This window comes from Pelobates fuscus, chromosome 4, assembly GCF_036172605.1.
Source record: "Pelobates fuscus isolate aPelFus1 chromosome 4, aPelFus1.pri, whole genome shotgun sequence".
Classification (NCBI taxonomy): domain Eukaryota; kingdom Metazoa; phylum Chordata; class Amphibia; order Anura; family Pelobatidae; genus Pelobates; species Pelobates fuscus.
Window position 1 is genome coordinate 202194966 of NC_086320.1, and position 15570 is coordinate 202210535.

The 15570-nt window shown below is 42.6% G+C and overlaps 2 protein-coding genes across 2 annotated transcripts in view; both read right to left on the reverse strand.

The window, feature by feature from the left end:
- Window positions 1-7359, reverse strand: part of OTULINL (OTU deubiquitinase with linear linkage specificity like) — a 394233-nt gene extending 386874 nt beyond the window's left edge. Inside the window, exon 1 of the mRNA XM_063451850.1 lies at window positions 7346-7359. The gene's annotated coding sequence lies outside the window, so the exon portion shown is untranslated. The remainder of the gene's footprint in view (window positions 1-7345) is intronic.
- Window positions 7360-14362: 7003 nt separating this feature from the next.
- LPCAT1 (lysophosphatidylcholine acyltransferase 1) overlaps window positions 14363-15570 on the reverse strand; it is a 143962-nt gene continuing 142754 nt past the window's right edge. Inside the window, exon 14 of the mRNA XM_063451852.1 lies at window positions 14363-15529. Within this exon, the coding sequence (XP_063307922.1) occupies window positions 15342-15529 (188 nt within the window). The 3' untranslated portion in view covers window positions 14363-15341. The remainder of the gene's footprint in view (window positions 15530-15570) is intronic.

A 15570-nucleotide genomic window follows, 5' to 3' on the forward strand; every position in this document is an offset into this window, starting at 1 on the left:
CCGCTACAATGTCCGGGGGCCAGGTAAAAGTGTGTAGGGGTCTGGTGACTATTCCAGAATCTTGGATCCTTGGGGCTTGCCCCTATTTGATCCAGACGAGCCGAGACACCTGCTTTCAGCGGAATGGTGCCCTTCTGAACCTGTGGCGAAATACATCGCCTCCAGAGTCTGTAAGCCCTAAGGCTACACGGAATAAATTACGGGCAGAATGCCCTCGCCCCACTGTCCCAGATGATGCGTGTAGAACGCCTATTGGTGACCCTAAAATTGCCCAATTACTAAGGAAAGCTGGGTGGAATCCTAGAAAGGGTCTAGATTTTTCTCCAACTAACTGTCAGGACAAGTTCTTGGACATTTTGGGCCCTGTGGCGAAAATCTTTGATGCAGTCGAAGATGACCGGGATCTGGATACCATTTGTGGTTGGATCCAAATATTTATTTGCCTAGTGGGCAACGTAAACACAGTGCTTGCTACAGAGTGCCGCAAGTCGATCTTGCTAAAAATTGAGCCAAAGCTAGTTATTCTAGCTATTAATGAGCCAGGTGCCCAGGCTTAAGGGATCTTATTTGGTGACTCCTCTGTGAAGGAATTGAGGTCTTTTGTGCATACCTTCGCGGCTTTGAATAAAGCTCAAAGCAACATGCTCAACATTTTTAAACAATTTTTTTTTTTTGCTGGGGCCAGAATAGGAAGGAGCAATCTGTCCAGCCGTATAAAGAGGTTCATACAGACAGAACCGAGGTTTCTATTCGGGACGAGCTGGCTTTCAGGAGTAAAGAAAAGCACCAGCAGTCTTCTCACAAAGAGGCAGACCCTGGGTCACTAGAGGCATTCAAGGAGCTCCTTCTGGACGACGACCTTATGGTAAGTGTCTATTCTCCCCTTTCTTCCCTTTGGGTTGTGGGGGGCAGACTCATACATTTCTCTCACCTGACATCAGATGCTTGGATCCTTCAAGCTGTGACAGGTTATTGCAAAAAATGTTGTGTCACACCCGGTCCAAATCTCCCCTCCCAGAGAGATTGTTTTTTCCTATCAAGATACTCTCCCTTGTATCTAAGGAAATTCAAGAATTAATGCGCAAACAAGCATTCATAGAGATTCCGACCCATACCCCAGGTATGCTATGAAACTGCTGTTTATAGCTGCAGGGTTAAAACCTGGGGGACCTGGCACCCAGACCACTTCATTGAGCTGAAGTGGTCTGGGTGACTATAGTGGTCCTTTAATAATTTTACACACTCCTTCTAGGGTTGGTTTGTATGTAAGTATCAGAGGGATTCTTGTTTTGTTTTCCTTTTCTTTGCATGGTAGAAGCCTTTCCCGTGGTGTTTTAATCCCACATAAGGATGGGATTGAGGCCTGCATTAAATTTCTCTTGTCCCAGAAAACACACAAATATGATTTGTGCAATTAATGCCCAGCTTATAGAATTCATACTCACACACACACACAACTATTTCAGTTTTAATAACAATAGCTCAACAATGCAGATGTAGTATGAAAGGAATATAAAAACAAACAATAGTGCTCACTAATATATATATTAAAAAAAAAAAAAAAGTGGTACTCTCAAAAGGAGAGCAAAAATGTTTTAGCTCAGTCCAAACAGTATAGGTGGTGTAATCCCCACCAAGGATATTTCTGGAGTCCTCTTGGAAAAAATCTTCTAAAAGCAGTTAGGAGGGTCCAAAGAAGATAAAAAGTATACTCTTTATTACATAAAATACACTTTAAAATCACATGCTTTCTCTGGGGGCGTGGCCGGACATCGAGCAAGATGGACGCACATTAAGAGAGTTCCACTATCACGGGCTCCACAACGCGGCTAAAACACGTTTTTCCAGGTGAAATCATCGACCCAAAACGCTGGAGCGATGTCCCAACACCGGACAAAAAAACAGAGGCAAAAGAAAAATCAGCCTTCTTTGCGGCCAGAACGCCAGAGCATAAAGCCGCCGATCCACAGGCCCAAGATGGCGCCGACCAGGACTACGATACTGAGCGCGACTATACAGTGAGTAGACAAGATGATAGTCCCCTGACCCAGAGTCTCTTACAATCCATGCTTGATGCAGCAGTTACCAAAATGCAAACTACTGTCACAGAAGCCCTAAATGACATGAGGAAAGGCCTCAGGGATCTGGAAGCATGGGCCTCCCACCTGGAGGGTAATGTGGAAAGCCTCACAGGAGCACAAAACGATACTGACATACGCCTTAGCAAAATTGAGGAACAGCTTTATAGACAAGAGACCAAACTTGCTGACGCAGAAGACAGGTCATGCTGCAATAATGCACGGTTGAGGGGAGTACCTGAAGATATTGCGCCGCAAAATCCTACGCCGTGGAGTTCTTCCAAGCTTTACTTCCGGATATCCCCGCAGAAATGTTCCTACTGGATCGCATCCATAGACTTCCCAAGCCACAACACCTGCCTCCTACCACTCCGAGAGACGTCCTCATGAGACTCCACTACTATCACGTCAAAGATCAAATACTACGGGCACACCGTACCAAAAGAGACTTACCCACTCAATTCAAGGATATCCTCATGTTCATGGACTTATCAGCGGAGACACTACGCCGCAGGCGGTCCTTTAAGGCCATAGCAGACACGCTGAGACACCATCATGTACCTTACCGCTGGGGTTACCCAACCAAGCTGCTCATTTCGAAAGGAGGAAAACTCATCTCGGCAACTACACCAGCAGAAGGAATGGACCTCCTGCAACAATGGGGCATGACCCGGAATATGCAGCCGAACCCCAAGAACCCCGGTAAACCTCTACCCGAAGAATGGCGCCCTCAGAAGACGAGACGCACATCTCCAAGAGACGAATGAGCACGTGCAGCGAGGTACAATAAGTTCTAAACATGTTCACTCTGTTACTTACCTGTTATACATTAGGTTATAATATGATGATAATGCTCTGATATATGCTTACTAGTACCCTTATAATGTGCCCCTGAAATCCTCCTCTTGGGACGGGAGTGGCATTAAGTGCGGAAACTCATAGGGCCTTGCCTAAAACCATTCCCTACTTACACAGAGCACTTACCACCGGCTACCGACCCCTAAGGTCACGGCCTCTGCCGCTACAAAACAGGCTCTCTACTGCCCATAAAGATGCTGATCGATCCAACCACAGTATGTTATCAATATATATGGGCGGGGTGCACCCGATTCATGTTGGGCCGGCAGCGACCTCTGCTCGCCCCGACCCGACCACAACACCCCCACTTAGGAAGTGCCATAGTTAAGGCACATACCTCTAAAATCACCATTGTAATATTCTTTCTTTGATTATTGCTTGATTTTTTAATTTTCTTAATTTGTTTTATTGTGTTCTGAAAGTTATATTGTACACCTGGTTGCAATCACCACCCGCCACACCACAGATACCCTCTGACTGACCCACACAGACATCCGCACCAGACACACAGACAGGCCCCCCTACCCAACAGGACTAAACCGCCACCCCCCCTACCACTACGACAAGCATCCACACCATACAACCGACAGATAGTAGACACATACACAACATACAACACCCACGAAAAATGAAGATAATTACCCACAACGTCCGGGGACTGAATTCGCCCACCAAGCGACATACCCTCCTCAAAGAACTCAACAACACGCACGCAGAAATTGTCTGCTTGCAAGAGACCCACTTTAAACAGGACTCTAACCCCATTCTAGGATTTAAAAACTTCCCACACCAGTATCACGCTACCGCTCCGAACAAAAGCAAAGGAGTGACGATTCTGCTGAACCACACTCTAGCCTTTGACCTAATCTCCATCGACTCAGACCCGAAGGGTATATGTATCATTTTAATATGCACCTTGAACAACTCCACATATACGATAGTTAACTCTTACTCCCCGAACGACAACCAGAGGACCTACTTGGCCTACCTACTAGACAAGGTAGAGAAGCTCCAAACGGGCACCACGGTCATCTGCGGTGATTTTAACCACATCCTAGACCCTAATGCGGACTCTACAGCCCGACACTCAGCAAAACGCAGAAAAACACTACACAAATACTGCAATTCCATAAACAAGCTTTAGTCAGCACACGGACTCTATGATGTCTGGAGAACCCTACACCCTAACGATAACGAATATACCCATTACTCCCAAGTTCACAATACCTACTCCCGAATAGACGGGTTTCTACTACGCAACGTGCATCTGCAGCAGATAAGGACATGCGACATAGAAACATCCACGATATCGGACCATAACCCAGTGTCATTAGTACTCGCAGATTCATACCAATTCAAAAACCGTAGCCCTTGGAGACTGAACGAACACCTCCTCAACGAACCCTCCTTCCTAGAAAAAGTGAAGAGCGAAATGACTCGTACTCCACAACCAATAGCCTTACTGGCCCAACTCCCACCACTCTGTGGCTAGCCCACAAGGCAGTCATCCGAGGTATCCTGATAGGCAGAGCGGCATAAATTAAAAAAATTACCAATACCACATTGCTCACACTCCTCAAAAGGGTTCAAGACCTACATAGAACGAATCAGGCAAACCCCACAAAGACACTCCAACAGCAAATACAAAGCACACAAAATGAAATCAACGACATACATCTCCGCAAGGCAACTGCAGCGTTAAAAAAAACTTGAGGCCTCATCCTACTCGATGGGCAACAAGGCTACGAAACTATTAGCGCTAAGACTTAGGGACAAACAAGAACACAATTCCTAAACACACACTCCGGACACAAAGTAATGCAGACCGCACAGATATGTAATGAATTTGCCCGCTACTACAGCTCTCTATACAACCTGAAAGACGACCCAAACTCGCCCCGACCTACACCGACATCCATAAGGAATTACCTCAACGAACTCGCACTCCCCACTATTAATGCACACCAAGCAGCACAACTCATTGCCCCAATTACCGCAGAAGAAGTGCTTCGCCATATAGATGCAATGCCCAGAGGTAAAGCACCAGGCCCAGATGGGTACACCAACACATATTACAAAGCATTCAAACATGAACTAGCCCCTCCTCTCACCCAATTTTTTAATGAAGCAACTAAACAGAGCTCTTTCCCCACTGAATTTTTGTCAGCTCATGTAATCACAATACCCAAACCAGGAAAGCCCCCAACTATATGCCAAAACTACAGGCCAATCTCACTGCTTAATGCAGATGCTAAGCTTTACGCAAAAATTCATGCCGACCATCTTAAAACAAAACTACCCTCCCTTATCCATACAGACCAAGTAGGTTTTGTGGCAGGCAGACAGGGCCCAGAAAACACCAGAAAGGTCCTTGATATACAACACCTCCTAAAACGGACTAAACTAGAGAGCATCATGCTGGCACTTCCTGCACGAAGCCCTGACCCTCTACGGCTTTCCACCACCCTTTCTGTCTGTCATACATGCCCTATACAGCAACCCCACAGCGACAGTTCTGACTTCAGGGTTCTGCTCTCAACCCTTCCCGATAACCAACGGCACCAGCCAAGGATGCCCTCTGTCTCCCCTCCTATACGTCCTAGCTCTAGAACCCCTGGCAATAGCCGTCCGCAAAAATAACAACATACATGGAGTACCATTTGGCCAACAGGAGTACAAACTCAATCTATTCGCGGACGACATACTACTCACTCACCCAACCACTCATTTCTCTCCCATCATTACACAAAGAATTACACACATACAGTGAACAATCCTACTACAAACTTAACATCACCAAGACACAAGCGATGTGCATCAATGTACCCAGAGCCACTGAAAACGTCCTGAAATCGGCCCACGCATATGACTGGAGAGTTGATCATCTAACGTTCTTAGGCATCAGAATAACCAACAAACCCACTGACCTCTTCACAGCGAACTATACAAAACTGCTAAGGGAAATTGAAAAACAACTACATAATTGGAAAAACTTATTCCTATCATGGATCGGAAAGATAGCTGCCATCAAAATGACAATACTTCCCAAAATACTGTATCTTTTCCGGTCCCTGCAAATCAAGATCCCGCAGAGCTACTTGATGAGTCTGCAAGCAATCCTCCTACATTTCTGCTGGAGTGGAAAACACCCCAGAGTCCCTAAAGCCCTGCTCTTCAGACACATAAAACAAGGTGGAATGGGATTTCCTAACCTAAAATTATACTACTACGCACCCCTGCTCACAAGTGTCATTAACGCACACACAACGAAACAACCTCCACAATGGGTAGAAATGGAAAACCAGTTCTGCACCAACAAAGACCTATCTTCCACCCTGTGGACTCCCAAACACGCAAGACTAAGATCCATGGATATGTTGCCCTCCACCAAACTCTTACTATCCACATGGGACAACTGCAGGGAAAAGTTATGCTCAGCTCACCCATGGGCACTAGCGGCCCCAATCAAAACTCTGCATCACTGTAATGGCACATTCCCGCACCAAAAATGGGAAGGAAGAGGCATCACACATATATATCACCTCTATAAAGTGCTATCCACCTACTATTACAGCCTAGCAAACCCCAAAACAGAAGACACATGGAAATTCATGAACGACTGGCAGGAAGACCTCCAAGAAATAATTTCCCCACGAGAATGGAAGAAAATCTTCACGGCGCACGAGGGTCAGTCCTCCTGCGCGGCCCACCTCGAAACAGCACGCAAACTGCTATACAGGTGGTACATGGTACCCTCCCGTTTACACGTCATATACCCCGAAACAAGCAACGCGCATAGAGGCACAATGTTACATGTGTGGTGGACCTGCAACACTGTAAACGAACTGGAAAACAACGGAAAGTATGATCCAAAAAACTACAGAATGTACCCTGCCTCACGACCCAAAAACAATCCTCTTATGATCACTCCCTGATACCATCCCCAAACCAGCAAAAAAAATGATATATCTCATATTAAGCACAGTCTCCACTCTAATAGCTAGAAACTGGAAGACCTCTCTTCCCTCAATCCAGGAAATTACAACTTTGATGTCAACAACAGTGGACTATGAACTCCACATGTGGAACCAACTGAAAATTGGGAAACTGAGCCCAACCATTGACGAGATGAGGCGCACCTACTTAGCAAACAGGAGCCACTCCACAACCCACTTAGCCTAATGCGAAGAGAGGCTAACATAAGTCAGAACTCACGCAACCTCTGCCACTAAGAGCAGGAGAGCCTGCTCACCACTCATACGTTACACCATCACACCCCACGCTTACAACTGACCCTAGACAAAAATCCCAACCCTCAGACGACCCCGACAAAGACAGACTCCACCAGAGCCACGACCAATATCCTCACCAGGTTCTCTACCCTTATTCTCCCTTCCCCTTCCCTCAACCCTCAACTACGAGCCTTGAAAAGGGACATGATACCACGCACTTGACCCCTACACAACAACATACGTATAAGTTGCGAGAGAGATACCACATACAGGTATCTTCCAGGAACCAGATCATTTAGACATGGAACAACACGAATTCCACTGAACTTGAAACAAGTGAAATCACCGTATAAATGGATCTGACATACCTCTATCAATGAGACCTAGTCGACGGGCAAACAGCACACTAACACATAATGGGAGCAAATACTAGTTCGACATCATCCCCCTAAGAGTAACTTGCCATACGCACCCTCGTTCGACACGAACAGTTAAAACACACTACAAGATATGTGTAATAGGTCGAAACCCTACGTATGTAAACTATGCAATGCAATGATGTTAAGTGTACCATATTGAACAAAACCTTTTTGACCCCCCTCCCCTTCTGTATCCCCATACTATTTGAAAACAATAAAGAATACGTTATAAAAAAAATAAAATCACATGCTTTCTCAAAAAAGTTTTTTAAAGACACAAGGACTATTCTGGTTATATAGCATTTCAAACAAAAAAAAATGGTTGTGTGATGTCAGAGTCATGTGACCAGTAAAATGAATTACCGTATATACTCGATTATAAGTCAACCCGAAATTAGTCGAGACCCCTAAATTTACCCCCCAAAAAACTGGGAAAACTTATTGACTCGAGTATAAGACTAGGGTGGGAAATGCAGCAGCTACTGGTAAATTTCTAAATAAAATGATATCCCCCAAAAATTATATTAATTGAATATTTATTTACAGTGTGTGTATATAATGAATGAAGTGTGTGTGTGTGTACAAGTATGAAGGCAGTGTGTGTATATAATGCAGTGTGTGTGTGTGATGCAGAGCCTTGGTGGGGGGTGGGCATTTTTTTTTATTATTTTTTATATTATTTTAATATTATATATTTTTTATATTATTTTATTTGAATTTTATTATTATTTACATTTTTATTTATTTAGATTTTTTCGTCCCCCCTCCCAGGGCTCTCATTCCCTGGTGGTCCAGTGGATGGGCTGTGCAGTGGGGGGGGGGGGGGTGAGGGGCTGGCAGAGAGCTCTTACTTACTTTTCCTGCAGCTCCTGTCAGCTCCCGTCTCTCACCTCCGGTCCGGTCAGCTCCCACTGTAAGTCTCACAGTCTCTCGCGGCTCTCGCAAGACTTACAGTGGAGCTGACCGGACCGGAGGAGAGAGAAGGGAGCTGACAGGAGCTGCAGGAAAGGTAAGTTACAGCTCTCTGCCAGCCCCCAACAGGACCGCCGGGCTTGTAATGAGCCAGGCGGTCCTGGTCTGTATTATGGCAATGCAAGTTGCCATAATACAGACACTCACTCGAGTATAAGACAAGTGGTGGGTTTTCAGCACAAAAAATGTGCTGAAAAACTCGTCTTATACTCGAGTATATCCGGTAACTGGCTAAAAGACCAAATTAGGATAAAAACATACAGAAACAGTTAATCCATGGTTAAACATACAGGTACTACGTAAAAAGTATGAAAACAAAAGTTATTTTAATTATAAAATATAGAGTAAATAATATGGTATAGGTCCCTTTAAAATGAGTATCAATCTCTCCAAGATGGAGGAGATTAAAGGGGCATGCAGGGAGATTTAGCTTGAAGGGGGGAAATTCCATATAAAGAGAGCATAGTAGGAAGATACACAGAAAAGACTGATGGGAAATGTAGTAAAAGGAGGGGAGAGAAAAATGGAAAAGTTGATATATACATTGTACTGCATATAAAGATAAATTACATTTAAAAATGTATGACAAAAAGATAAAAACAAGAAATACATCTTTTTTAAAAAAAATTAAATTTTTGTAAAAAATTGCACAGATCAAAATCTGCATCCACGTTTCAGGTATTCAAGTGTTCAATTTAAAAATCCAGCCCATTTCTTTTTTTACCTAGAATATTTGGAAATGTTGCCACCTCGCCAAGGGCGGATACGTTTTTCTATACCATACATTTTTTGGAAACTTGGGTTCTTATTGCGAATTAAAAAGTGCTTGGAAACAGTGATTTAAAAAACATTTTGCAATGTTTCTGCAATCCTGACCTTAAGCCTAGTGGTCATACAGACATCTTGCAGTCCGCATGGACATTCTAAAATGTATATTACATGTTTTTGTACTACATGTAATATTAATATTGTATTTTTTTAGAGTAGTGTTTTAATTTAAAAGCAGAGATTTTAAGATTGGTGTCGCTGGTACTTTTGTAGGTTATGCAATATTTGCACTTATAATTATAAGTAAAACTTATTTTATTCATCATATTTAAAATGGATAAGAACCTTGTTTTAGCAGTTTTAAAACAGAGTCGAAATAGTTTAGGATATTGTATGAAGTTCCTTTTTATTTACTGAACATATGCTACAACATAAAACAGTTTTTTGAGTATTAAATGTATTGAAAGATTTATCCAAGTTAAACAGGTGGTATTGTGGGTGTGCTAAATGTTGGGAGGCATGCGGTTTGTTTCCATGGTGTTTGCAACTTATTAAGCATTTTGCCCCAGAATAACACCTGTTTTGTAATTTTACTGAACTTTACATACCATTAATAAATTCAGTTTGGCTTTTTTTATTTTTTTTATTCTTTATTTTGTTTGTGGATTTGCTCATATCATATGAGGTACGGTATACATTTCATCCACTTTTTGTTTTAAGGTAAATAAGTAAGCATAACATACATAGATAGCTATATATCAACACAGATAACATATTTACTGAATTGTATGTGGGCTGGGTTTTTCATATGTACTGTGTCGTGTTAGTGCCTGTCTCTCCGGGACTGTGGTGAGTGCCTCGGGAGGTTGTCTAGTGGCTGCACAAAGCAAGCATTCAACATATAGGGCTTGTTGGGGTGGGTGCTGGTGTTTACTGGTGCTTTGGGTTAGTGTGTAAGGAGGTCGGTTACAAGCAGGGGTCAAGTCCTGGGGGGAAAAGTGTGGGAACTCACCCAAAGTCCCCCCCCCCCCAAAGATACACTTGTATGCATAGACGCACGCACGCGCGCAGGCACACACACATAGTGATGACATTCATGCGCACACACTCTGACAGGCTCACACACAAATACTCACTCACAGACAGACACACAGACAAATACACTCACAGAAAAACAAACACTCATAGACAAAGACACATACACACACTTCCAGACATACACACTCACAGACAAACACACTAACAGCCACACACACATAAGCTCACACTCACAGACAAACACACACACTTCCAGCCACACACACACTCACAGACAAACACACATAAGCTCACAATCACAGACACACACACTCTCACAAACAAAGATACATAATCACAGACAAAGACACACACACACACACAAACACACTCACAGACACACACTCTCAGACTCACACTCACAAACATAAATTTTTACAAAATGCTTAACAAATGTCCACCCAGCCACCCTACCTGGACTGCTGGCGTGGACTTGTCCCTGGGGTCCAGTGGGGCTAAAGCCCAGCGGGCGGCTGTGGTGCCTGATACACACGGCGAGGGAGCTGCTGGTCTGTCTCCTCTGCTCCCTCGCGGGCTGTCTATTAATGCCGGGAGCCGGAATATGATGTCATATTCTGGCTTCCGCAGACAGCGCACGAGGGAGCAGAGGAGACAGACCAGCAGCTCCCTCACCGCGTGTATCAGGCACTACAGCCGCCCGCCGGGCTTTAGCCCCACTGGACCCCATAACAGGGGGAACACGAGGGTTCCTGTTCCTGCAGGAGCAATGGGAACGGTGTTCCTGCTGTAAAAAAACTGCAGGAACGCCGTTCCCACACGTTCCTGCAGGACTCGAGCCCTGGTAACAAGACTCCAAGGTGTATGTGGCGTGTGGTGGGGCTTAAAGTGGCCTGCGTTCTCGTGAGGTGGGCGCTCAGGTATCGCTGCCAGCAGGGTTACTGTCTGGCACATGGTTATTCTTGGTTGGTGACATTATCTATGCGCTAGTACAAGTTTAAGGGAAGGGGAGTAGCTCAAGGAAGGCTAGCCTGTGTTGTGTTCAGTCTGGCCCTGGCTAGGGAGGGTGCACAACTTGGTAGAGTGTCCAGTGCCTCAAAGAGGCTTAGTAATGACAGTCTCTGTGGTTTACCTTTTCGCGTTGGAAGGGGTGATGTTGTCCACATTCCATTGTTGTCTCCATGGGCTGCCTCTCCCTGGTGCCGCCTGTGTAGCAATGCCCCGCTGGGTTAGGAACCGTTGGCCCTCTGCTGGCGAGTGTAGCTTGTGGACTGTTCCCTCTAAGGTGACCTGTAGGGAGCGTGGTGTGCCCCAGCGGTACGGATCTTCTGTTGTAGGACGCTGGTGACCTGGCGCATTGTTTGTCTCCATAGCATGGTAGTCCTGGAGAGATCGTTATAGAATGTCAGAGTATGTTGTTCGAAGGACAGGGAGGGTGTTTCCCTGACTGCCGACATGATTGCCACTTTATCCAGCTGTATGACGAGTTGTACTATGATGTCGCTGTGTGTTTGCTGGGGCAGTCTGCCCTGCCTGCTGGTTCTGTATATGTTGTCCACCAGGATGCTTCTAGCTTGCTTGTGGGGAAGTATATGCTGCAGTAAGTGTCTCATGAATTGTGGCAGTTCTGTCCTCTCCACCGTGGTAGGGATGCCTCTGATCTTAATATTTTTGCTGCGACTGCGATCTTCACATTCAGACAGTTTTTGTGTCATGGTGGCTTGGGAGTCTGTTAGTTTGTTCTGTTCTGCAGCAAGTGAGGCCTGCTCAGCCTTAAGGTGTGTGGATGTCTCCTCTGTGGCTTTAATACGCCCAGTGAGCGTGAGTATGTCTTCTCACAGTATTGCTAAATCTGCCTGGAACATCTTGCGGATGTCCCTGAGCAGTGTTTTTATATCTCCCTTTGTAGCTGGGATGTTGTTCTCCTCATTGGAGGATTCGTTGTGCAGGCCCCCGGCTGGGGTGATCTTATCTAGTGCATCCAGAGAGGGTTCCTCATCGGACGACGAGATCCCTGTTTGTTGGTCCGCCATCTTGGGCGCCATGCGTTGGAAGCCTCCCTGCATATATTCACCGATATTTCGGGAACCTGAAGCGGCTTTGTTCTTCTTGGCCTGTTTCCCCATTGTGTTGTGGGGGTGTATAGTCGGTAAACCGTTGGTGTAACACCCGGTTCGCTGCGGTTAGTAGGCTTAGTAGCACCCAGTTTGGCTTGTTTTAAGACCCAGGCATGACTGCACAGGCAATTCCCTTTAGAACATTTTATCATTTGTTTGAGTCACTAAGACATGATCTCATCATTTTGGCAAAAACTCTGAATATAACAGATTATTACACAGTGGAATAAAAGGAGACACAGGTATTGTAAATAGTATAGTCATTTTATTTTTCCATTAAGATTGAACTACAGTGTGTAAATTAATTCTAATAAATTCATAGTACCCAAATAACACACTAACTTTTAATACCAAAAAGTTTGGGAGACCTCTAACAAAACAATGTAACAGACAATGCAATTATCCAAGTCGTATATATGCGTGTGTATATTATACATCCTATCAAATATTTTTACATGGGTATGTAAATAAATGTGTCAGTGCTGGAATTGGTGACCAATAAGAATCTGTACTTTCCTTAAATAGGTGAAGAGGGTCAAGATACTCTTCTACAATGCTTTGTGCTTTTGTAGAAGGTACTGTTTATACATACACACGCACATATGTGTACACACACACACACACAATCTCTCTCTGAATGCAATGCTGGTACATACAAGAAGCTAAAATTAGAAAGATATTAGAAATATAGTAGGATGCCTTTACCTTCTTGTAGATTTTTTTTTTTATTATATATTTTATACTGTTGCCCCCAATCCAGGTCCTCAGTCACTCATCCAAAAACAAACAGGAACAGTTACAATAGTTTTGAGCCTCTAAACTGGGCTTAAATATGCCATAACTAATGAATGTTCTATTTGTTAGGGGTCAAAGAGACATCAAAAGACCCATCAAACAGAGGCAACGTTATTTTTTTGTGTGTATACAAAACCAAACAACCAGTTCTTTGTGACAAATGTGGTCCCAGGTTGAAAATAAATTAGAGTCTTTACCAAAAGGTTTCCCCTGGAATGAGTCAAACAGCTGACAGAACTCTTGTTTTGGTACAGATTCTATCTAAAACATTTAAAATTGTGTTCAATCCCTTAGATGCATTGAGGCCTCTAATAAAACAATTTTATTTCTTTGTAGACAGTTTCCCTTATTAGGTATTTTATTAATGCATCATAAAGGGAGATGTCAAGCATTACTAAGTGTTAATGAAGGAGGGAACAGGGGCATTATGTTGTTAAATTTACAAATAAACATTGTTAATGGGGAAGTGAATTTACACACGGACACACTATTTTATCTGTACATGTGATCGACCTGAGAATTTGTTCAAACATTTCTTCATTAACATCTTGATGTAAAGACATCCAGAAAGTAGTATTTAGCAAATCAAATACAGATATCAGTACATCATTTACTAGATTATGCCAGTTATGATACAGGAGAACATTATTTTTGCCTTATCATACTAAAGAAAAAAGTGCAGCTCGTGAACAAAATGAAAGAAAAAAAAGTTGCATTTCTGCCATTTTCCGTTGGATGAAAATACAATTTAAAACAATTAAATTTATATATTTTGAACATAAAAAAGGGAGAAAAAAAAAAAGTAATAAAATAAAATAAAAAAAGGTAAAACCTGTAGCCAATAGTTATGATGCAAGCTTGAATTTTTGGTCATGCGATAATTACAGACATCTTTCATAAATGTGACAGGTTTAAAATTCAATGACAGTTTTGTTATTCAGTACAGGTGGTGATACAAAGTAGATGAGGAAATTTTTATATATATATATATATATATATATATATATATATATATATATTTTATACATATATATATATATATACACACACACATACATACATACATACATACATACACAAGAAAGGAAGCAAAACATTTATGGGAAAAAAAACAAAACAATCAACCAGAAATGCTTTGTGGTAATGGGAGACCAGCAAACCAGTTACCAAACAAAACTAATTCATCTTTCAATACGTATATCAAAATCATTTAAAACCATGTACAAAAGAAAAAAAAATATCACTTCTTGACAAGGGTTGCCCTGTCTGTAATACTACATTAGTTAGGTCATCATTTAAAGGAAAACTAAACATGTTTGACAAACATGTCCCCTAAAAATAGTTATTTTGCAAATTAATAAACACAAAAAAATAAAACCTGCTCTCTAAAACTAAATTCACCAAAGTGCACTAAAACACAACTAATTGGGTACAGCAGCTGTTACATGCACACTCTGTACAGCACATAACAGAAAGGAAAAAAATACAGAGATAATGGAGTACATATTTTTTGAAAACCACAAATTTAGGTTCTGTACATCAACAACAAAAGCCAAAAGGTGCCATACAGTAATCAAATACCTGCAAATCAGATAAGATCTCTCAAATAGGCATAAGTAGAAAAAATAAACTTACAAAATACCTTTTCTAAATCATAAACTTGGTTTTCTGTATTTCACGGACTATCTGAAGGTGTCATTTGCAGTATACTGAGGTTTTGGCTGATCTTGTGACCTTCAGTTGATAATGACAGAGCCCGGGAAGAGAAGGTTATGCACTCGCCATAAAATCAGTCAATATTGCAAAGTTGTTTTGTGTTGTTTTTTTTTTTTATGCCAGTTGTTTATTTCACAGCATACAACAGGTAAAGAACACTTGTTATCTTTGCTTTCCAAACACCTTAAAATTATACAAAAGAATACATGAAAGCGGAAAGAAACCTGTAAATCTTCACAAAGTTATATACATAAACAGTTATGTGTAGGTGGTTACAGCTATGTTCAAACCTCATAAGGAGATACTAAGGACACCCACCCCTCGCCAGGAGAGGAAGATGTAGATTTCGGATTAGTTCAGTTTCTTTTCTGCAGGATGGGTCTGTAATTCCTCCATGTCCTCTGGTGTGAAATCTGTACAAAATCCATTAGAAGCTGTAGCAGAAGGACTATCCAGACAGGTTTCTAAATCTGTCTGATCCAGGTAGAGGTAGTCTTCAGCAAAGTGTGGATTCCCTTCTGCAAACCTATCAAAGTCATCTTAAAAAAAAGAAAAAAAAAAGTATATATATTTTATTTAA